This window comes from Manis javanica, chromosome 1 (genome assembly GCF_040802235.1).
Source record: "Manis javanica isolate MJ-LG chromosome 1, MJ_LKY, whole genome shotgun sequence".
NCBI lineage: Eukaryota > Metazoa > Chordata > Mammalia > Pholidota > Manidae > Manis > Manis javanica.
This window is the reverse complement of record NC_133156.1, coordinates 140,305,670-140,330,766: the sequence shown is the minus strand read 5'-3', so window position 1 is coordinate 140,330,766 and position 25,097 is coordinate 140,305,670. Positions and strand designations below refer to the sequence as shown.

Below are 25,097 nucleotides of genomic sequence, written 5' to 3'. Positions count from 1 at the left end.
TCCCCTGGTCTTACACAAAGCAGGAACTCTTTGCTTGGTATTTCAGTTCCCAAGAACAACACCATGTGATTTCCCTGACCCTACACAGCCAAAGTGCAAACCCATAGTTGTCTGAGCCACTTTCGTGGTAGTCTGAAATTTTCCAAAATTCAAAGAGAGATGCAGAATATGTGAGACTAGTATATGATTCTGAGCATCAGGAAGAGTTTAAATCCAGACATTCAAGTTGTGGTGTGATGAAAAAATATAACATTTTTTTGTCTGGAATTGTTTTAACACTACAATTATACTAGTCCTATTTAAAAGAATAAATATAGTAACCCATTCCTGATAAAACATTTTCATCTAGAAAAGATAATATGATACAGTGTAATTTTAAAAAAATAATTTGTCACACTAACCAAATTGCATAACTTCTTTGAGCCCCATTTACCTTCTGGATTAAGTGCAGGTTTCCATGAAGATTAAATGAGTTAATATCCATCCAGGTCCTGTTTACCAGCTGGTATTCCCATCCCCGACTGCCTGGAGTGTTCACTGTAGGGATCACAGCTGTCTCTTTCCCTAGAAAACTGTCCTCAGCTAAATGAGAGCCCCCTCACAGGGAGATAATGGTCAATGACCAAGTGGCTTGGGGAGAGAAGGGGCAGTCCCCTTGCATCGGGTGACAATTCACACTCCAGAGCTCCCCATGGGATCCCACTGAAGTCAGCATACAATGAATATCACATCCTCACTCAGTCCCTCACCCCAGACCGAACCTCATCCTTTCCCACTTCCTTCACCCCTCTTCTCCCATGAGCACTCATGGATACATCACTTGTACAGAAATCCTCATCTTGGGCTCCACCCTTAGGGACTTTTGATGTCATGGAAAGCACAAGAACCTCCTCCTCAAAAGCGCCCTATAAGGTTAGGTATTCTCATTACTGAAACTGCTGTTCTTAGGTAACTGCAGTCCAGACCTGGTTGATACTTAAGATACTATCACTCAACAGGTGGAGATATTTCTATAATGAACCAATGATCAGTTACCTCGATAGGTGCTACTTGAAAGTCAATGGAGATTTGCTGCTCCCTGATTTCTTTCAGTGTTGCCATCGCAATCCGAATGTCATCTAGGTCTTTAATTTGACGATTCAGCTTCTTATTGAATTCCTCAACAAGTGTAAAAATGTTTTCCATCTCACTCCCATATTTTTTGTTACAGTGACGGCCAATGACAAGCATCCAGGCCTTTGTCTCAGCCATCAGCGTAAACTTCAGGTCAGCTGCAAAACCCGGATGTCCCCAGGTCAGTCATGAAATTGAAAAACTTGAACCAGTATAAGACATAATGCTATTTTTCACCAACAGTAACTACTTTGCAACTTACAGCCCTTTAACATTTAATTGAAAAATCAAACCAGAAAAAAATTGGTTTTTCCTAATCATTGTATTTTCACTCACTTTATCAAGCTTGTTTTCTAACAATTTAAAACATTATTTCAAAATTGGAAAAAAAGTACAATCAAAACCATTGGAGATAAGCCTCAAATGTCTGTTATTATTTATTAAAGAAAGAGTACATTTTAATCCCAAAAACAACAGACTTATCCCCTTTCTCTTAATTAGTATTTGCTTTCAAGGTTTAGCAGCAAAGTGTTCACAAGAGTCCCGAGTATATAATTATGCAGAAGGGAATTAAAAACAAATCTACAAACTGGTCTTAAAGCTTGAAGCCCATAAAAGGGAAGTCAGTCTTTAAGATAGCTAGAACTCTCTGGAATACTAATCTAGTAAACAGAACAATACTGTTGAAGTTTTAGGACTGCCTGGAAGAAAATGAACCAACCCGTGTACAGAGCAATGGCACCCACGCAGACACACTCAGGCTCAGCATTAATTTCCTGCTCTAGGTTTTGGAAATAGAGAATCTGGGATTCAAATTCAGAAAGCAAGGGGGTTTTCATCATAAATGCCATAATGGTTTCTTCTTTCTCTTTTTGCCAAATATGATTATAGCATTTGAAGCAATCCATGGATTTGATAACTTCCTAGAATACAAGAAACAGATTTGTATTGAGAGGCAAGAATTAGAAATGACATCATGGTAAAAGTGAATATTGGCCAATTGCTTATAGTTCCCATGGATATATTAAAATGTTTAATTAGGAACTGTATGAATAGTTAGAAATGTCACAGAATTGGAAATAGATAGAATAGGTAAACAGTAATCCGTGACTAGTAACAATGAAGCTATAACCATCTCTAGTCAAAAGGAGAAGGAGACAGTGTCTAGAAACTAGAAAAAGAATCAGTGAAGACCATTTTGATTGGAACTACACCTTAGGTCAAAATCCACAATTCAAAATCATGCCTCAGAGAAGATGCTATGAGAAAAGATACTCTGAGGTCACTCTCTTCCCCACCCTCAATGCCCCCAGACCTCCTCCAAGATGCTGTCATTGGTCAAGTCAGCGGAAACCTACTGACTTGTTTTCTAAGGTCAGAGAGTGGAGATGAGATCTGGAACGGCACACAGAATATATCCAGCATCAAACTCCATTGAGAGATTACATGGAATCATATAAAATGCATAGATTCATTGAATGAGGATTGACACCCATATGATATTAAATCTTCCTACCCAGGAACATAGTACACATTTCCAAATCTTCAAAAAAATTTTAATTCCTTACTAAGTTTTAGGGGAATCTTCATAGAGACCCCACACACTGCTTATTTTTCCCAGCACTTTGTTTTATACCATCTAAAGCTGAAAGCCACAGAGGGGCACAAACCTGTGTGCCATGCCCCTTCACTATTTCCTTTCATGCTAGTTTGGTCACCACTTTGTTTTAAGAATGTTCTTTGCATAGTTCGACCTGAGCAGAGTTATTCGGATCTGTCTATGGCTGTGGAGGGCTGGTCATGTCTGTACTATGAATAAGTGCGTATTTGTTCTTTCAGAAACAATTTGTTCATCCTAACAATCTAAAAAAAGCCCTTCAAGTTATTCTACGTATCTACTGTTTTAAAGCAGACTAAGATGTGTACATTTCCTTCATATAATATAAAAGCAAATGCAACCAAAGGAACACAGAGATAAGCACTGTGTTGCCAGCAGTATGTTCATTTCAAGTTTCATGTCTTACCCTTACATTTTCATAATAGTGGCTGCTTATATTCAGAGCAAGTAATGAACTTCATTGTTGACTTATTTTATTGTATTTTCCATGATTACTGAAACATTTGAAAATATATCTGAATGTTTATTATCATTAAAGAACACTCTACTTACCTTTATCATTTAGTATAAAGCTTGATAAACTAAACACTAGATAAATATTTGTTAAATTTAACTATGTGAACATAGTCCCTAGGGAAAAATAAAATATAAGACCTTAAATATATTAAGAAAGGAAAATCGAAAGTGCATAAATGCAAAAGTTTCCAGTTCCCTTAGGAACACATAAAAGTTAAACTTAATATTTCTTCACATGGTTACAGTAATGACAGCTTTTCAAAATCCTTTCAAATAAATGAAACCAATTCTACCAAAACTGTATAATAGAAAAAATGTATTTACTGAGAGGCAACTATTCCCTCAACACTGACAAACATTTTTAAAGAGTCAACAGATCTTAATGGCAATGTGAATATAGAGATTTTTAAGTAGAAATTGACTTCCGCATTTTGAGTCTTTTTGACTGAAAGAACAGATTTGCCTGAACAAAAAAGGGAAAGTTGAGAGAAGTGTAGATATGGAAGAAAAAATTAAACTGAACTTATATCTATGATAATACTAATATTTTCTTTCTTCTCAGTATTATCTTATGTCCACATGGCAATATACACAAATTTTCATCTGAAATTTCATGATACTTTACTTCATCCGACAATGCCAGACTACACAAGTATGAAAATGTGGGTGTAAATCTTATTCTATTTCAATTGATACTATTTAGTACTAATATCACTGACTGAAGGTGAATTGTAACACCAGTCTGACTTGTTTGGGACATATCAAATTTTGTAACAGACTTATTTGTAGTAATAAATAAATAGGCTAAAGGCATTAAACAGAACACAATATAAAATACAGGATTAATAGTAGTCTTTCACCTGGGAATATAGAATGAAAAATCTATAGTTAAACATTTGTTGAGCACGAACAACATTCCATAAGCTACTCACTGCAGATACAGGGTGTAAGACAAAGGCTATAGGCTGGATAAGCTTGTAATGTTCAGCTTCACATGGACACATGTTGCATGTTGTATGCATACCTTTTTGGTGGAGTTGATGATTGTGCTAAGCACAGACACTAATTTTACAATCTCTTTGTTGTCAGAAACATTCTTATAATAGTTCCTGGTTTGCACGGGAATGGGTAAGTTTACAGATGCTATCTCAAAGGTATCTAAAAGCAATAAAAAAAAAGAGAGAGAGAGGAAAAGTTTATATCAACAGTATAGGGGACGTGGTTTAAAAAGATAGGGGGATTTCTGCAACCGTAAAGTAAGGACCTCTGAAAATCTTTGTAAAAGCAATTGAAAACAGTTGGAAAGTTTGTCAGTACCAATTTTTCAGAACTCTCGAAATTAACAAAAACTTGCAACAATCCAAGGAATGTTTGTTTATTCAAGAAAAAGTGCTGAAATCATGGTAACAACATTGAGCTTCCCAGTGCTTTAACTTGCTCTGCATCCACTACCCCCTCACAGGCTAAGTGGTGGGCTTGAGAAACAGGAGCCCTGCACCACTGTGGCCGTGAGAGCTGCAGCTCAGGTCCCAAGGGGCCAGGCTGCGTTTGGAGTCCCTCAAGAAGCCCCACAGAATGTCCCTTTTTGACCTGTCTGGGGGCCCTCTGGAAAAGCCTTCATCAGAGTTGATCTCTATTTGACCTCAGAATTGGGTGGAAAAAAAAAATCCCTGTCCTGAAGGCATATGTTAAAAAACAGTCATCAACAATTAACTTCACAGATTCCTGAGGCAATGGTATCAGCTGGGGCAGAAAACTGGAATTACTGGCCAGAAAAGTTAAAGATCTGGGTAATGAGACATCTGCAGAGGGCATGATAAAGCCCTGACATATTCCTGGGGCTCTAGAAGGTCATGCATATGTACAGAGCTGTGTACATGCCCAGGGAAGACCTAAAAATGCCTGCACCTTTTTACTCAGCCAAGCTTGAGGCCTTGCACAGCCAGTGAAATACAGGTTCAGGCAATGTTGAAGACTCACGGAGCTGCCAGGGTAACATACTCTGAGTCCCTAAGTCAGAGCTGGCGGCTCACTGGGTCACAGGAAATCTCTGTGCAACCCTTAGCCGACCACCAAACCAGCCAAGCAGACGCTACACTAATGCACAACACAAGAAAGTCAGATTCTACAGGATTAAAAAAGTCAATAAAGAAGAAACAGGAACCACCACTGTAGACCCACAGACCCTGGGGAGGAGAGAATAAGATTTTCATAGTCACCATAATACATTCTTTAAAATAGCAAGTATTCAAAAGAATTCAAGTTGTGAGACAGGCAAAGATACAGGAAAGTAGGGCCTACCAGGAACAAGAGCTCTCAATAGAAACTATACATGAGAAAGCCCAAATACTGGAATTACTAGAAAAAAGTGTTAAATCAGCCATTATGAATATGTTCAAAGAACATATAAAAAGACAAATAATCCAATGTCTAAAATTGCGGGCAAAGATTTTGAATCTGCACTTTCCTAAACAAGACACACAAATGGCCAAAAAAGACATGAAAAGATGCTTAATACCATTAGTCAGCAGTGAAATGCAAATCAAAACCACAGTGAGATACAACTTCACACCCACAAGAATGTCTGTAATCAAAAGGCAGATAACAACTGTTCGTGAAGATGCAAACAAAGAAAAGAAAATAGAACCCTCATACATTGCTGGTGGGAAGGTAAAATGGTACGATTGCTTTGGAAAACAGTTAGCACTTCCTCAAAATGTTAAACATAAAGTTACCATATAACTCAGCAATTCCACTCCTAGGTATAGACCCACAAGAAATGACAACATATGTCTGCACAAAAACTTTACACAAATGTTCACAGCAGTATTATTCATAACAGTTCAAAAGTGGAAATAACCCAATGCTTATCAACTGAAGAATAGATAAACAAAATGTGGTATATCCATACAATGGAATATTATTCTGCAATATGCTACAGCATGGATGAAACTTGAAAAGGGTGTGATAATTGAAAGAAGTTAGCTATAAAAGCCCACATATAGTATGATTCCATTTATATGAAATGTCCAGAATAGGCAAAGCCATAAAAACAGAGAATAAACTAGCTTTTTCCAGGGACTAGCATAAGAGGAATGGGGAGTAACTGCTAATGGGTACAGGGTCACTTTTGGGGGTGATAAACATGTTCTGAAATTAGATATTGGTGATGATTGTACAACTCTGTGAATAGATTAAAAAGCACTAAATGTAAAAGGGTGAATTTTATGTAAATTATCTCTCAAAGCCGTTATTTTTAAAAGATGCAGCTTATTTCTTTTTAACACTCTTTTGTCATGACAAAAACATACATACAATTTTTCATTAAACATTTTTTCTCCCCGACTTAAGATGTAATTCATGATTCAACATATTCTGAGTTTAGAAAATTCTGAATTTCAAATATTCTAGGAAGTAAAGCACTATTTCCAAATAATATAAAAATTGAATTAACACAGTAAAATATGCTTTGTTAGCTAAAATAAATAATATTCTAAATTGTAGATGAAGTTTTTTTGAGCTGTCTATCCTCCTCCGTAACAGACTATTTTAAAGAAGAACTTGCTTCCATTTCCTGCTCATGATTAGTTGATTTACTATCTCAGGGGATATGAGTACTAACTGAAAATTACATGGACTCTGCTGTTTGTGGGGTTGCTTTAGAAGGAGTTTCAGGACTAAAGACAATATTTAATATTATTAGCAACTTGGATATCGTATGTCCCCTAATTTTACAGATTATTAATGAAAACCAGAGCAAAAATCACAACATGTTAGCAAAGGAGGATGCATAATGGGTCACAATATAAAATATCCCTTATTTGTCAGGAAATATTCAGTGGGATGATAAGTTTCTCTTTAAACTGTGAAACTAAAATCCTTCTTGCTTCCAGCTCTCATCACTACATTGGACCAGCAGTCAGTACTGTGGCCACAACTGTAACATATCCACTAAAAATACACTATTTATAATAGTGATATTAAAATACATGGATTTTTAAATTTTATAAACTTAAAATTGGCTCAGAGATTAATATTCCAATCGAAACCAATTTGAGAATTGCATGGAGGGGAAATGCATTTTAGCTCAATAAAGTTGGTTTACAATGACTAGTTAAGAAGAACGAAAAGAACATTTACCTTGAGGCTCGTTTTCTCCCATTTCAACTTCAGAATCACTGTCTTCGTTATTTTGCAAAGCAGCCATTTTTCTTTCATGCATCTTTTTCTACAACATAAAAGGATATTTTTCAGCTCAGTCCCATCTGTAAAAGAAGCAGCTTCCATATGACATAATTTCTTCATCCCACACGTACCTTGGACAGCAGCTCGCCGCTCCACTGTCTAACCCCCTTGGTAACGTTGACGATGCACTCCACGGCTCTGTTCAACGCCTGCTGTACATCCTCCAGGGCCGGGGTCATGGCGATGTTGGGAACGGCTAGAGTGATGCTTGCCCGGAAAATGGACAGACTGTTCTGCTTCATCATAGATGCACTGTTACTGTCTGAGTTAACACAAAACAGGGACGTTAATACTTTTCATTTAAAACGGGACTCATTTCATTTTAAACCAGAAAAATTAAAGCACCAAAATAGTACAAAATAGATATATAATCAGACAAATATTTGTTGAATTAATGATCTTCCTAGTGGAAGATCCAGTTTTGCTCGAAGTAACACAATAGTTCAGTGAAAGCCATGCCATTGCCTGCTGATTACAATCTGCTGGTCCGCCCTCCATAAAGGACACCCGCCGAGTGGGATCAGCCTTAACTATGGAAACTCTTACCTAAAATATTGAAAATGATACTGTGCGAATAACAGGATGCCAGCAAATGAATTAAATGTAGAATAAGTAAGCAAGGCATAAGGAACAAGGGTATCAAAACAAGCCGTAGTCAGAACAAATAACCCATTTGGAATTTCAAATAAAACATGACTTTTCTACCACAGCGTGTATAATCCAAACTAGGAGCAGTTAAAGAGTCGGAAAGAAAGCAAATGTGACCCACATTTATATCCAAGGGGCTTGTAAAGTTGGCTATAGATAAAGGTATAGGTGTAGACATATACATACTGATTTGTGTATGTATGTGTAATTTTATATATGTAATTAGAAATACTTATATACAGTTGGGAAAGGCATGTGATTTAATATCAGCATTTAATTCAACATACAACCAACAGTCTTAATTATATCCTCGTGTCAGATAAAAGAACTAACTTCCATTCTGAAGACCAACAAAACAAAGTAAGCCATGCCACCAAACAAAAAATTTTTTCAATATTTCCGCTTTATTTATCCACTTATAATTATTAGAGATGCTTTCCCTTTGATGCCAATAACAAAATAAATAAGGTTTTATTATTCTATTATTTTTCAATTTTAATTAGTTATTTTATATTGTACTATTTTCAATTTAAAATTTAATTTCAGAGTGTCTCCAGATTTGATGGATTTTTGTGGTTCACCTGGGAAGTGCAACACCTATTTCTAAATTGTGCTGTGGAAGAGATGATTGTATGGAGAATGAAGAAAACAGCTAGAAATTACTAAATTGACACAAAAATTAAAAAAAAACTGTTCTGCTTTGGAGAGCATGGCATTATGATCTTTCTCACTTTATAAGACTGGCTAACAACCTAATAATTTTTTTTGTATCATTAATCTACAATTACATGAAGAACATTATGTTTACTAGGCTGCCCCCTTCACCAAGTCCCCCCCACAAACCCCATTACAGTCACTGTCCATCAGCGTAGTAAGATGCTGTAGAATCACTACTTGTCTTCTCTGTGTTGCACAGCCCTCCCCTTTTCCCCACCCTCCACATTATACATGCTAATCATAATACCCCCTTTCTTCTTCCCTGCTCTTATTCCTCCTTACCCTCCCATTCTCCCCAGTCCCTTTCCCTTTGGTAACTGATAGTCCATTCTTCGGTTCTGTGATTCTGTCGCTGTTTTGTTCCTTCAGTTTTCCGTTTTAATACTCCACATATGAGTGAGATCATTTGGTACTTGTCTTTCTCCCCCTGGCTTATTTCACTGAGCATAATACCCTCTAGCTCCATCCATGTTGTTGCAAATGGTAGGATTTGTTTTCTTATGGCTGAATACTATTCCATTGTGTATATGTACCACATCTTCTTATCTACTGATGGACACTTAGGTTGCTTCCATTTCTTGGCTATTGTAATAGTGCTGCAATAAACATAGGGGTGCATCTGTCTTTTTCAAACTGGGCTGCTACATTCTTAGGGTAAATTCCTAGAAGTGGAATTCCTGGGTCAAATGGTATTTCTATTTTGAGCATTTTGAGGAATCTCCATACTGCTTTCCGCAATGGTTAACAACCTAATAATTTAACAATAAAATTATCTTTGTATATGTCTTCTTTTAACAATATGTTTTTTGACTTTCACTACTTAAAATAATTCATTTAACATGGTTTCATCTTATCAGAAAAAGATTAAAAGTGATTTCAATTATTATGTTATTGACACAACTTAAGTGTCCTTAAGCAAATTACTTAACTTCTCTGTGCTCCAGTTTTCTGTTTTAAAATGAGAGCAATACAGTATTTACTTCTTAGAATTGTTGGGATAACTCAAGATATGGTGGGTTTTTACAAATATTTAAATATAACAGGAGCACACACACACACACAGACAACCAGCTGCCATGCCTAGCCAGCCAGTAGGCAAACTGTGTGGCATCATTACCCCGGAAATTAATGGTGTTGGAGGCATGGATACGCTTCCGGATAGCCTCTAGTGTATTTCTTGTAACTTTCAGGAGAGCGTCCACATTCTGATGGTTAAAATGAGAGAGTAACTCGCAGGCTTCTTCCTCTAACATCTCAGCCTCTTTCTTCTTTCTCATGATTGTCGACAAAGGTAGGAGGCCTGCCGAGGTGTTAAAGAAAGATGTCAAGGGGTGGGAATTTTCTTTTTCTCTTTTCACTGTTACAAGATGAGAAATATCGAGAAAGATTGAAAAAGAAAGAGGAAACATCAATTGCAATTAAAGAGAAGGAAAGGAAGATTAATTACAAGTTTATCTTGTAATTTGCAAGTTTAACAACACATAAATATTACACTTTTTAGCAAATGATGCCATCCAAGGACAGCAAGAGGAAACCAGGGCACCAGGTGAGCTGATGGAGGCCTTTCCTTCTCGAGGTGAGGAAACAAGAGAGGGCAGGAGCTACAGCTTAATAAGCAAGGCTGGACTGCAGGGGTCTGGGTGCTGGGGCTCCCTATTCCACCAACAGCTATGAAACCTTGGGGCAATAACCTCCCTTCTCTGCCTCTCAATGTCCTCATTGGTCCCACAAAAGACTTGCTCCAGGATGGACATACTCCAATGGGAATTCCAATCTATAATCCATCCTACTGTATTGATAAGGTGAAAAAAATGCACACTCACACCTAAATACAAAGACAGCTAACAAGGGCCAATGAAAAGTACATGTTTGTAGAGTTCAACAAAAAATACTGGAGCTAAAGACATAGAGTCATCACAATATCCTCAGAATCACAATTTCAGGTAATAAACAGCACCACAAAATTGGGAGGGTGTTTACGGAAGTGTGAAGTGAATTGCTATGTAGAAAATTAAATTCTGGTTTTCAGTAACATCCTAGAAAAATAAGACCCTTCCCTCAGCTCATCTCTTACCTGAACTTTCATTTTTTGAATCAGCACTATTCAGATTGGATACTTTTTCACTTTCTTCTTTAGATGGAACTTCCACATCCAGCAACATATTTATTAGCTCATTGACTGCTTCCTCCACTAATGAGCTTTTAAAATGTAGTATCTGAGCACCATTTACACAAAGGTTCTATCAAAACAGAAAATTAGCACAGTGTCATATCTGTCTATCTAGCTCCTAAGAGCACATCAATAACAGAGGTGATGCCACAGGCTCAGCCTCTGGATGGGACTGTGGCTTCCAAAAATGTTCGGCCGCACCCCTCACCCTAACCCAGACCAGGCATCCTGGAGGGAATGCATTCAAGATAAGGAAACCAACTGGAGCAGTGTGGATGGATCAAAATTATACTTACTTCTCTAGCCGTGGAGAAAATAACTCTAAAAGCCATCAGCAGCCTCTCTTTCAATGAAGTTTCCTTTATTTCACATAATCCATTCTAACCAGGCTTTCTTCTCTCCTCACCTTTGCCAACAAGCCATAGTCAAGCGCTAATTAATTTCAGATATTCCCCTACCCTCCCATAAGATTTCTCAAGAATGAGATGTAACAAATAGAAACTAATATGATTGGCGCACTATACTCAATTCTGTAGGTTGGTAGATAGATGACAGATAGATAGATAGATAGATAGATAGATAGATAGATAGATAGATAGATAGATAGATAGATAGACAGACAGACAGACAGATAGATAGATAGATAGATAGATAGATAGATAGATAGATAGATAGATAGATAGATAGATAGATAGACAGACAATAGATAGATAGATAGATAGATAGATAGATAGATAGATAGATAGATAGATAGATAGATAGACAGATAGATGACAGTGAGACAGATGCTATAGACAGTATCAGTGATCTACCACCTAATTGGAAAATAACCCCATGAAACAATAGATCCTGTCATTGGTCACAGTCTCCAGCTCCATTCCAAGTTCCACCATTATTCATCTTAGACTCTCTAATGTGCCCGTGGACCATCTACTACAAACATCAGCTTCAAGGTTGATTTACCGCCTCATCAATGACATTCTCCACTCCACTGCTGCAAAGCACATGGCATTCTGATACTATTAACATAGGAACATTCTGACACATCCTGAAATAAACTATTAAACTTCTTTACCATTAAATAAACTTATTTACCATAAAATAAGAACTTCATTCTCAACTCACAACTTCACCCAACTACCAACCTCCATCCCTAACCTAGGGACATTTATGAAAAAGAGACAGAGATAGTTATGAAAAATTACACAGAGATTAGTTATGAAAAAGAGGCTGGTCAGAGGCTAGACAAGGAATGGAACAGAGCACCATCTAGTAACAAGTAGAGACTCTGGCACCAAACTACCTAGGTTCAAATCCTAGCTCCGCATGATTCAGGAAAACCCTTTTGGGCCTCAGTTCTCCAATCTGTAGAACAGTGATTATGGTAGAACCTTCCTTAGACTGTTGGGATTGGAGTATTCTGTAAAATAATGTTTGTAAAATACTAAGAACAGTGCCTGGCACAAAGTAATAGTCAGAAAGTGCTTGTTATTATTATCAATCAACAAATTACACATAACCACAGAACTATTGGTGGCTAAGCTTGCTCATCTCATTCCACATAAACTAGTTCCTTGTTCTCTGAGGGACTGCTAATATTTTTTAAAGGCTGCATCTTAAATCCTCTGACTCTACGCACTCTCTCCTGATGACATATTCCTCATTTCAATCATTCCTTAGCCAATACCCTTTCCTTCTTCACTCCCTCAGCCTTCCATGGTGACCCCCCAGGAGAAACCCAACCCAAAGGAACCAGGTGGTCAACCCCTTCCACTTGCACACACACAGTTTATGGCAATGCAAGTGCTTAGCACTGGGAATTCACAGTCCCTAAACTCAGCCAGGTCCCTAATGCTACCCAGGAATCATTCTATGTGACTATGGTCATGTTCCTCTACCAGGCCCCAGAACAGCTGTGTCCTCAAACACCTGTGTCCTCAAATCTTTATACCATCCTCCTCCATCACATTCAGCTGACAACCTTGATTTCTATAGCACAAAGCAAATGGAGGCCACACCTGGGGACTCACCCAACTCCCTGACCCCATGCCCTCACCCAGAAGACCAACTGGCCTTCATCATTAACACCTTTCCCTCCTTTTTTCAGTGAATGCAATGTTTCTCCTTCTATTTCAGATGAATCTTACAACCTGGGTTCTAAATCACAGACTCTCCTACTTCCCCAGAGACCATACTTACCAATCATTCCTTTCTCCTTCTCTACTTGATCTTCCCCCTCAGATATGAACCCACTCAATGAACTTCAACTCAACATCTTCCTCCAGCTACCATAACAAGCATCTTCTGCCCCAGGGCCTTTGCACTTATTGTTCTCTCTGCCTAGAATTCTCCTCCCCAAAGACATTCACATGGCTTGCTCTCTCAGTCTCACTGCTCAAATATAATCACAGAAGTCATCCCAGACCATCAACATAAAATCACAACTCTGTTGGGCACTCCATTTCTTCATTAACCTCTTATTTTCCATTGAACTTATCATCACCTGACATGTTATGCATTTATTGGTGTTTTGTTTGTTTGTCTTTCTGTTTTCTCCGCTCAAAAGTGTGTTCCATGACGGCAGGGATTTCATCTATATTGTTCACTACTGTATCCCTAAGCAGTGGTTTGCATAAAAGTGAGCATCACAAAGGTTGTTGAAGAAATAAATGAATCATAAAAAGGAAACAAATTCAGAAGAATGTATTCATTTATACTGGGAGTCATTTATTTGTATTGGTAATTATTAATTTTGATAATCAAATGCAAATTAAAATTTGGTTTTAGGATTTTGCTACTTAACCTAAATTAACAAATTACAATAATTTTTTATAATTATAATAAAACAGTGCTGGAATATATCATGAAATCGGTACTATCGCATTGTTGTTGGCATGGTAAGTTGATGCCATCCTTTTGAAAAGCACTTTGCCTACAAGTATTAGGAGGCATTAAATGAAGACGCATTCTTTGATCCAATATTTATTTTGGAGAAGAAAGTATTCCTAAAGGGAGAGAAAAGCATGACATATAGAAATATGTTCTCAGCAGTTTTTGGGAAATAGCAAAGCTTTGGAAACCATCTAAATGTCCAGCAACAAGGAACTAGTGAGTAAATTAAGGTTCACTAACTCCAAAGAATATTCTGAAGGCATCATTAAAACAGTGGCTATGGAAGCCACATAGCTACATGAAAAATATTTCATAAAGAGATAAGTGGGGGAAAAACCCACTATTCAAAGTGTCCTGTATGTATAATGGGATCACAACTTTATTAAGAGGTATATAAACAGGTGATACACTCAAATTAAGACAATGGTGGTATAATTGGTAAAAGTACTATTTTTCCAATTTTAAAAAAATATTCTAAAACTTACTTTTCAATTCAAAATAACTGGATTTTTATAAAACAATCGTAAGATTATGGGTGATGTTAAAACCATGAAGCCAAGTGATTTCTCTGAGGGAAAAAGTATGAAAAACAAACAGGAGGGACAAGGGGGATTTGGGATCTCCCCACAGTTAATGGGTCTGAGAGAACGAAACAGGAATTTCCAGAATCCAGACATTTAATGGTGACTATATAATGATAATTTGATAGGAACTGAAGATGACCGGACATGCAGAGAGAGGTCACCATGGCAGCCCTGAGACTGCTATCCCACTGGCAAAGCTGGTCTTTCGCAGGCAGCTGGGAGCCCAGATTTCGGGAGGGTTCCCACAGGTTCCTAGCTGCCAGGAGTGGCTCACTGCACACACACTGCCTGTGCAAACAGTGTGGTTTATGCTGAACACCTGCTTGCCTTCTGGGTGTCCGGAACCTTGGCCCATGCTAGGCAGAGGGTGCCTACGTGACCAGACACAGTAAAAGCCTTGGCTCTGAGTCTCTAGTGGGCTTCCCCAGGCAGGAATGTTGCAAATGTTATCACAGCCTTGCTGCTGGGGCGGACAGAGCTCTGTGCATCCTCTCGTGAGAGGGAGAAGGCATAAGGAAGCCTGCACATGCATTCCTCCAAACTCTTCCTGTCCTCCTTCTGCTCTGTGTATCCTGTTATAAGTCTTAGCCTTTAGTGCAACCAGATGCTGAGTTCCATGAGTCCTTCCAGTGGGGATGGTCTGGGGACTCCTGACATAGCATATTAAAATCATCATGTATGAGTTCTTATAATCAGGATGCCCACCGGGAACATTGTAAGTGATGCTAAAGTGACATTCCCAAAGGGGCACTTCATGGAGGATGGCTCCTGGATCTTAATCCTGGCACAAGGAAGAAAATAGTCTGTTTGCAAATAAGTTTGAGAAACAATGGGTTAAAGGAAGTTAAATGGGTTCTTCTAAGAGACCTTCTGAAGGCCTTTATGTTAATGCATAAGAATCTGAAAGAGGAAGGGAGGGTGGGTCACACTACCCAAAGCAGTTTGGGCTCAGACCCCACCTTTCCCAAGCTTCCTAGCAATGGCTCCAGAACTGTGTGCCCCAGAACACCTGTTTAGGAAATGCTGCTCTACAGAAATATTTAAAGAGGAAATTCTGTCCAGAAGCTGTTTAAAACAATTATATTATTAATAAGCACTAGCTTACTAGAAGCTCTTCAGCAAAACAGCTCTATTCTTCAAAAGATATGGAAAAATGACAAACATCTCATACGGCAATTTCCCTCCTACTGATCTGAACAGAAAAGACTTGCTCTGCATGTCTAAGCAACTCTTCTGATACATTCCTCCTCATTCTCAAATTATTGTCAGTAGGCTCCATGTTTGAATCACATCTATCACAGACCAATCACAGGTAGAGAAAAAAAATGTTAATTTACACTTCAAAAAATGCCCTTTATAGAAAAATGACCACAAAAAAATTAAATTAAAACATTCATCTTGTAATAACCTTTGTCATTTGGAGAAACTCTTCACAGGTAAGTGGCTCCTCCTGGGGGAGTTGACAAAGGGGCGTGTTACTCATTTCTTCTAGAATGGCATAGATGCGGAACTCAATCAGATCATTGACCCTGTCGAGCAGCAATTCCAGGTCATCTTTGGAAAAAAATATAAGTAAATACAAGAAATTAAGCATTTTGTATTTTTTTTAATCAAGACTGATTAAACTGCAGCAGGAAAATCAAGCTAAAGTCACTCCACACTGCTGCTTCACACTTGGTTTTCTCAAGCTGTTCTTTCCTTCACCAGTTTCCCCACTTTCTCAGCCTGCCTCACTGACTAAGACTTGAACACTGGGCTCAAACACATCTCCCACAAGCGGCTTCCTGTGAATCAGCCCACAATGGAGAGGCCCCTCCTCCTGAACTGGCAACGAGTACATCTCTGAGTGCACGGTATTGCCTACTCAAGTCTTAGCTTCTAGAATCCATTCTTTTCCTCCTTGCATCTCAAACACTTAGCCCAGTGCCTAATCCAAAGGAGGAATTCAACAGTTATTACTGAAGTGAAATTCCCACAAGTTTTCTTTCACTGTTACTATCACAAGGTGCATTTTTAGAAATTGTGCTGAAGTGATACAATGCTATGTTCCTTGGACAGAATGGTCAATTCTGAAGGAAATAAACAACTTACATCAAAAGTAGAATGACAGTTAATGGATATCCATCTAAGGAGTAGTACATTTTTCAACAGATACCATACAGTGTATTAATTTTCCGACACTACTTTCTACCATTCTTTTTCCTAAAGAATAAAGCCCTAAAAGTTTTCAATCATTTCTAAGCTAATAATTAAAAGGCTACTCAAGATACCAAGTTTATTCACTACTAAATAAGAGCCAACACTTTTTCATTTAAGCATGTGTGCTCTATAAGATTCTTTACAACGTCTGATTCTTCAAAGCATCTTCAAGGACATCTGTGTCCCCGACCTACCCAAAGATGTCCACATCCTAAAGTCCCTGCAAATGCTTCCTTCTATGGCAAAGGGGCAGAAGTGATCAAGTTAGGGGTCCTGAGATATGGAGATGGTCCCAGATTATCCAGGTAGGGCCGAAGTGGTCATAAAAGTCCTTATAAGAGGGAGGCAGGAGAGTAAGAGTCAGACTGAAGACTGGTCCATGGAAGCAGGGAGACAAAGAGAAAGAGATTTGAAAATACTATATATTGCCGGCTTTGGAGATGGAACAGCCATGAGCCAAAGGCTGCAGGCAGCCTGTGGAAGCTGGGATGGATTCTTCCCCAGTGTCCAGAAGGAACCATCCCTGCTGATACCTTGGTTTTAACTCCATAAGACTCACTGTGGACTTTTCACTTCCATGACTGTGTTATTTTAAGTTAGTAAATTTACAGTAACAAATTGCAACAGGAAACCCATATAACATCTATGCATAGTGTGCAAAATCCTAACAATAGAAGTCCTATGTGTTATTTTGAAGACTGTCCAAAACTCTCTTAAAGGTATGATACAAAGGACCACCTGTAAACAGAAGGGTTGACTCACTAACCCAATAAAAACCCGGCTGCTGTTAAAACCCCACAAACTCTGCCTCCAAAGAAACTTAATCTTTTTTCAAACTCAGTTGCTTCATTTAAATTACAAAAAGAAAACAGAATCCAAGACCTAAGAAGACTTTCTACAGGAACTGTCTCCTTGTCTCCAGCAAACTCCAGTAAGACATCAAACTGTTAGCATTCTAATCCTAATCTCTACAAAGACTAAAGCCTCCTTGGGTAGCCTGTTCCAGTTGGGTTCTGATAACTCTTACTATGAAGCTTTTCTACCTTTTACAAACACCTCCTTCTAGAATCTTTGCCAGTTTCCTCTTGTTTCAGTTCCTGGGGAGAACTGTTTCAATTTCCTCTTGAAACAGTTCCTGTTTCAGTATTTTGGAAGGAACTGGGTCCTGAACTCATCCTTACTGCTTACATCTATATAACATTAGAAGCCACTTAACATTTCTGGGTCATAGTTTTCCAACTTTAAACTGAGGGTCTTACTGAAACTCTAATGTCCAACAGTAAGTATAATTTCAAATGTAATTCACCTCTGGGGATTAAATAGTGACTATATATAGTTCCCAGGAAACTAATAAATTCATATATTTTTGTAAAGCTCCTTAGGGAACAGCTTAAGGATAACACTCCCAGATTCATTATTTAAATCCACAGTATCTATAAGAAATGACACATTAGTTAAAAACTCAGTCTTTCAAATTGTGAAATAATAACCATTGAGACAGACTTACTGATCTTTGCGAAAGCATTTTTTAAGTACACCTCAATGTTCAGTGATGCCCAGGTCAGTGCAGCCAAGCCAGGTTGGAGAGCTTCATCCACTTTGGCCATATGAGGTACCATCAGTTGCTGTATGATGGGAGGCATTTTTGACTTCACTCTCTGATATTCAGCTAGCATCATCTGCAGTGAAATGGGGTTAAATAATCAATTAATATCAAATTTTTAACATCTAATGTTTCATTTTTTATCCAGAGGGATGAATTCTTTTTGGTCCAACTCTGGAGATTCAATAGCAGCCTGTAAGGTAGGCTAATTGGATAATTACTCAAAACCAAATAAGAAAAGCACAGAAGACCAGTAATATTTCCATAAATACAAACTTCTAATTTTTTATAAAATACAACTGAGGAGGAAAGAAAAAGAATTTGAGAGTAACAGTTTCTCATCTCCTCCCAGCCTATGCATCAATAACTTCATTCATTCAACCTTTACATTGACACCAGGGGTTTCCTGCCCCTTTGGGCACTTCCTGTGGACCATGCTCATCACACAAAGAATCGGGGTCATCAGGAGTCCGCCTCCGCCCACTGCTGGGATTGCAGACGGAGTCCTGATGGAAGACCCGAAGCATACGAGGAGTCAGAAACCAGTGCTGATGTCAACCAGTGTCATCCATATACCAAATAAACATAATCCGTGCACCAAATAACAACCAAATTTACATCTCCAGCCCAGATAGCATTCCCAAAGTCTAGATTCATACATGGTGATAGCTTACTCAATATCTTCACTTGAATATATAACAGACATTTTAAGCTTAACATTTCCAAAACTTTGTTCTTCCCTAAAACTTCCTCTGCCCACAGCATTCTCCAACTCACATGACTCTCTCAACTCCACCCTTCCAGTCCTCAGGCCAAAGAGTCATGCTCAACTCCTCTCTTTCTCTCACACCCACATGCAGTGCATAAGGATATCTTGTTTGCTCACCTTGAAAAGAAATTCTATAGCTGATCTGCTCACTTACCAAACCCACTGCTACCACCATCATGGGCTCTGACCTAAATGATAGTAATAGTACACAATCGTCCTACTTCCACTCATGCCCCCTATGGTCTCTGATCAATTTAGCAGCCAGTGACCTTTTCAAAGTATTAAGTCCAATCATGTCACTCCTCTGCTTACATGGCCACACAGCTTCCCTTCCCATTCAGGGCTACAAATTCTTATGCTGGTCTGCAAAAATCTGCCCAATCTGGTCCCCTTTACTTTTCTGATATCATCTCTAATCACTCTTCTCCTCTATAACCTGTTCCTGCCCTACCATCTTCCTTGCTGGTCCTTAGTCTCAGGGTCTTCGCATCTCCTTCAAATAATTACTCAAATGCCATCTTCTCAGTTAGGCCTATCCTGACTACCTGTTTACAACTGTAAGCCATCACTGAAAACCACCTACACTCTCTATTTTATTTTCCCTGCTCTGTTTATTCCATAGTACCTAGCATTTTCTAATAGATTATATAATTTACTTATTGATAATGCTCATTGCTAATTTTCTGTCTTACCCAACTAGAATATAAGTTCTACAAGGACAAAAATTTTGTCCTCTTTATTCAATGTGCCTGGAACAGTACCTTACACAAAGGCGATGATCAGTCAATATTTCTCTAATTAATTAATTAGTTGTATCTGAAGGAGCGCTTGTTACTAGAAATTCATAGATTCTGGTCCTCCACTGAAATTTACCTGTTTACAATGTTGAACTGTGTCAGTATTTTGTTCATATGTCACCATTTTTAACTAAAACTAATAGTACTTCCAGCCTACCTTATATGGTAATGTTATATTAATAATAATTAATTGTAAGAAAGTAACTTTAATGCACCTCTTAAATACAACTGTTTTTAAGTTCATATTTGTAATGTGTATGTTGGTATTGCTTTGTCACTAGATCAATGTGTCCCTGAAATACAACTCCAAGAGCTTCTATAAGAAAAATGGTCCTCGAATAGATAAGTTTGGAAAACACTGCATATAACTTCTCCCCTCTTGGACAGTCACAATATTCATATTAATGATTCTGAGAAAACTGCAAGAAAGAAGTAAGAAGCCCAACAGACTGTGAATTTTGTTAAACTCAACATTTCCCAAATGGAACACATAATCCTTTCTTCATATAATATTTTACTGCAGTTTCTATAATATCCTTTCAATTTCTGTGAAAATCACTTTGGAAAAGCCTAAATGTGATGGTTTTATTAGCAGCTATTTATACATTTCCCGAAGTGTTTACCCACTGATTACCTTTTTTTCAATATCCCTCACTTATTCCGAGAAGCAATTCAGCAGGCCTACTTCTTACCTTGATCCTGTAACCCTATGAGGCTTATTATTCATCCATTTTATAAATGAAAAACTGAGGCCTAGAGGGGTAATCTTCCTAAAGATAATGGTTTGAATCCATATCAAACCAGCTTCAGAATATATGCTCATAACTATTAGCCTAGGCTGGCTCTTCTCTTTCTAGTTTGAAGTGCCTTCCTAAGAAAAGATAAAGAAAACAAATTCTCAGCTACTTTGGCATATCTGTAGAATCCTGAAATCTCTATGAAATATTCAGGGTAATAACTCTGCCATACTTGAGGAGGCCCCCCAAAACCACTAACAGATCTGCTTTTACAAGATACTCATGTTGAGTAGGAACCTTCAACTCCTTCAGCCTTCAAGATTCAATAAATGTCAACCACATGATAATTTACTGGCTCAAATAATTATTTACAGTGGTGGTGGTTTTAAAACATTGTTTGGCCCTTCTCTCCTCATGGGGTGGGGTCTATGTCCTCTCCTTGAATCTGGGTAGGCTTATGGAGCCCAGCAGATTACACAACATGATGCTGCAAGGTATATGAGGCCATCCTAAAGGCCGGGAAGTGTCCTCCTTGCTTCCTGAAATGCCTGCTCTTGGAACCCTGAATTTCCATCTAAGAAATTCTAGTACCCTGAAGCCTCCATACTGAAGACCACACGTAAAGACTCCAGTCCTGACCCCAGCTGAGCGAAGCTTCCTTCTGTCCCCACCAAAGAGCCAAACATGAGGATGAGGCAACCTTGGACTTTCCAAATTTAACATCCTCCTACTGAACTAAATAACCTTAGTTAATGCCACATGAACTGAAGAATCACCTAGCCAAGCCTTGCTTAAATTCTTCATCCACAAAATCATAAGATATAATGAACTGGTTGTTTTAACCATTACATTTGGGGCTTTTGTTACATACAACAGATAACTGAAACAGCAGTTCTGTGGACAAAAATAACATTAGTAATTTTATATTCTGATAAATATTACTTCTCAGCAAAAATACTATTTTCTTTATAAATATGTAGATAGTCTGAGTGATTTTCCCAATGTGAAAGAGAAGTCTAAAAGGCAATCCCAACTTGCTGACTAGAGTCCACAGTTGAGAATGCCTGCCATTGCCAATATTAACTTTTTAATATAATATGAAGCAATGGGAAAACTACAGTAGGCTATAAGTCTGGGTTCTAGTCCTACTTCTGCCATTTGTTAGCTTTGAGACCTTGGCTGAGTCATTTAACCTCTCTGAGCCACGGTTCCATCATCTACAAAATAATAAAATAGTATTCTGTCCCAATTACCTAACATACTTGTGGAAAGATCAAATGGACTAATTAACATGAAAACAGTTTAAAATGTAAGACATTATGTAAATGCATGGTCTTATTGGTCTTATCCCATGATATGAACCACTATAAAATTGCAACAATGGCTTCGGAGTTATTAAATATCACGGCTGCCTCTCTAACCTCATCTTGAGCATAACAGCTGTCACTGGTGACCAGTCCCTCCCCTGTGACGCTTTTCTTACACTTAGCTTCCTGACACTTGGTTTCCTCCCACTTCAAAGGCCAGTCCATATTTTGATTTGCATAGTGATCCCCTCCTATCAGAACTGTTAATACTGTAGCAACCCAGACCCTCTACTCTTCTTTATCTATATTCTCTCCCTTGGAGATCTCATCCAGGGAATTGACTTTAAATAGCAACTGTAATCTGATAACTCTCAAAAGCATGCCTTCAACTTTGACTTCTTCACTCAACTCCAGACTTACATATCTATAGATAACACCTCCACTTGATCTCTAAAAGCTATCCTCTACTTAAGATGGGAACTATTGTTTCCCTCCTTTCCCCAAAAAATAACCAGTCCCAGTCTTTGCCATCAACACAAATGGAACTGTCATTCGGGCCACTGCATGCTATTGAGCAAGCTGTGAAGAATACAACCTACACAACAATATATAATAGCCCTACTTTGAGTAAATCCACTGAGTTGTCCACGTGAAAAACAAAGGAATCATCCTGAAGCCCTCTCATAGCCTGCCTGTAGACATGATTCTCTAATTCACCAGTCTACTCAGTGGCCATCCAAGCTCAAGCTACCATCACCTCCAGCCTGCACACAGGCTTCACACAGACACACTTACCTCCTTAAAATCTGTTCACCACCCAGCAGGAAGAATGATTTTTTTGATGAAAGACACTATGGATTTTTCACCTTCTCAAATTCCTCCAGTGGCTGTCTTCCTGGTGCACTCAGTTAGAGCCGTGCTTCAGGAGATCTGTAATGCCCTGACCCTGGCCAGCGCTGTAGCCTCACTCCCCTCCTGGGGTTCTGGGCACTTTGTATTCCTCAACAGTGACATACCACCTGATTTTTTTTAATGCAAACTGGGGCGAGCCAGGAAGGGGGAAAAATGAAAGTACTATACCTTCATGTTACTAAAGTTCTTTTTATACGTATCCCGTTTCTGGAAAAGTGCAGCTGCAAACAGTGAAACTTCCAGACCCATCTGTGACATGCACTCTGTTTCTCTAAACAGGGTGAGTATCTGCGGGTCAAAGTTCACAAACAATTTCCCCGTGCCTGGAGCCTTCACCAATAAAGAAGCCTCAAGTCCCAGGTGAAGTTCTTCAGTCTGTAAGAAAGAGACCAACATGAGTACTCATTTCAAATTCAGTGCATACACAGGGTAACCCAGCTCTGACACTGCTGGGAAGGAGGACCATTAAGTGTTCTTCTATGGATTTGAGCTTCTCAACTTACATACAAGGGGGTCACTCATTCTTCTCCCAAGTTCACTTTCAAAAGGGCCTTCAAGACAAGTAGTGATTCTACATCTTACTACGCTGATGGACAGTGACTGTAATGGGGTGTGGGAGGGGGACTTGGTGAAGGGAGGAGCCTAGTAAATATAATGTTTTTCATGTAATAGTAGATTAATGATACCAAAATTTAAAAAAAAAAAAGGGCCTTCAAGTTCTCAGCAGTGATGTTACAGTCAATTCCACAAAATGCCTGGGTCATGATTCTCTCACACATGACAGATAAGCGGAAAATGCAATCGTGGTGACTTCTCAAAAGTCCCTGATACCGGCAATGGCTACTCAGTTTAGATCCCTGATACCGGCAATGGCTACTCAGTTATTTTTCCTAATAAAACTGTCATAAAACCTACTAAACTCAGCTTTCAGTTATCTAGGAACATAATGAATACCACTATGGAGACATCTCTGTTATTGGCTCAAAACTTGAACCAGCAAAAAGAGATATCATTTTAGAGGCCTTGTAGGGCTGAATTTTATTCTCCAAAATACTTCCTGCCAATCTACAAATAAATTGGAGTGTTGATAAGGTATGAAATATAACTTGATTAATCTAGTACAGCCAAAGAAAATTTAAGACTGGGTTTAACAGATAAACTACTGTGTAATGATACATTAAGGAACTTAATGGAGAAAAAGAAAGAAACAAATCTTATTTAACCAGGGAAAGAAATCAATTAATAGGATCTTCTCCCTTAGGAGTTTGTAAATTAAATAAAAGTGAGTCTCAGTTACCTGGTTTATGACAATTTTTTTCAAAATTAATCATTATTTTTTTTCATGGACATACGACACTTTTTGACTGCCTAAATTCAACCACACCTGTCTTATAAAACACTCACAGACTCAACTTTCTAGAACAACACTGTCCAATGCCACAGGGTGTCCCATTGATTTGACAATGGAGATGTCTGTGCAGAGCATAAAGGTAAAGACTCACCTGTTGAAGCCAGGCCCTGTGGTAGAGAACCTCAAATTCCAGGAGGGCCTTGGCCACCCTATTGTACCTGTGAATCACAGGCTTGGCTTCAGCCGTCTGCAGCACAGCTGGGTGCTGCTGGAAAAGCTGCATTGGCTGCTGAACCCTGTGGAAGAGCTGCCGGGCCCATAGAATCTTCCCAGCAACAGGAGGCTGATCTCGAGCCAAAGGAGGGTCGCCTTTCTGCTTGACATACAGCTTGGAGATCATATCAATGTCAGCCCCGAAGTTCACAAGGATTAGCCGGTATTTGTCATCAATCCCAAGATTAGGTATGTTCAATCTGATTTTTTTTAAAAAAGGGAAAGGTTTAAATTAGTGGGAAGATACCTAGCAATCTCTTTTGTTAAGGGATTTTAGAGCACATGCTAATCAAAGAGAATGAGATATTTATTTGGCACATCTAAAATATCAAAATAGTATCAATCCATTGATCACATCTCAGTAAAGTGGTTTTAAAAAATAAAAAAATAAAGTGGTTTAAAATCTAGGCAAAACTGTTAACCTGGTAAGAATTTTTTTGTGGTTACTTAAACATTAAGGCTCTTACGATAGGCCGTCACAAGGTACTTCAAAACTGAGAGGAAATAAAACATAAAAATAAGAGGAAATAAACTCTTAATCCTCCAGAGAACTTAAATACTGTGACCTTGTTATTCAAGTTGTCAAACAGAGGATTTTCTTTCTATTAGGATATGAAATAATAGTAATAATAACAGAAGCTAAATT

The 25,097-nt window shown here is 38.4% G+C and overlaps 1 protein-coding gene across 1 annotated transcript in view; it reads right to left on the bottom strand.

Moving 5' to 3' along the window:
- Positions 1-25,097, bottom strand: part of DNAH5 (dynein axonemal heavy chain 5) — a 262,049-nt gene that overhangs the window by 151,505 nt on the left and 85,447 nt on the right. Inside the window, exons 14-24 of the mRNA XM_073237789.1 lie at positions 24,330-24,651; positions 22,996-23,202; positions 18,210-18,381; positions 15,912-16,057; positions 10,932-11,097; positions 9,975-10,157; positions 7,564-7,754; positions 7,388-7,475; positions 4,272-4,405; positions 1,835-2,036; positions 1,036-1,271 (exon numbers count right to left, since the gene is read on the bottom strand). Coding sequence (XP_073093890.1) covers positions 1,036-1,271; positions 1,835-2,036; positions 4,272-4,405; positions 7,388-7,475; positions 7,564-7,754; positions 9,975-10,157; positions 10,932-11,097; positions 15,912-16,057; positions 18,210-18,381; positions 22,996-23,202; positions 24,330-24,651 — 2,047 coding nt within the window. The remainder of the gene's footprint in view (positions 1-1,035; positions 1,272-1,834; positions 2,037-4,271; positions 4,406-7,387; positions 7,476-7,563; positions 7,755-9,974; positions 10,158-10,931; positions 11,098-15,911; positions 16,058-18,209; positions 18,382-22,995; positions 23,203-24,329; positions 24,652-25,097) is intronic.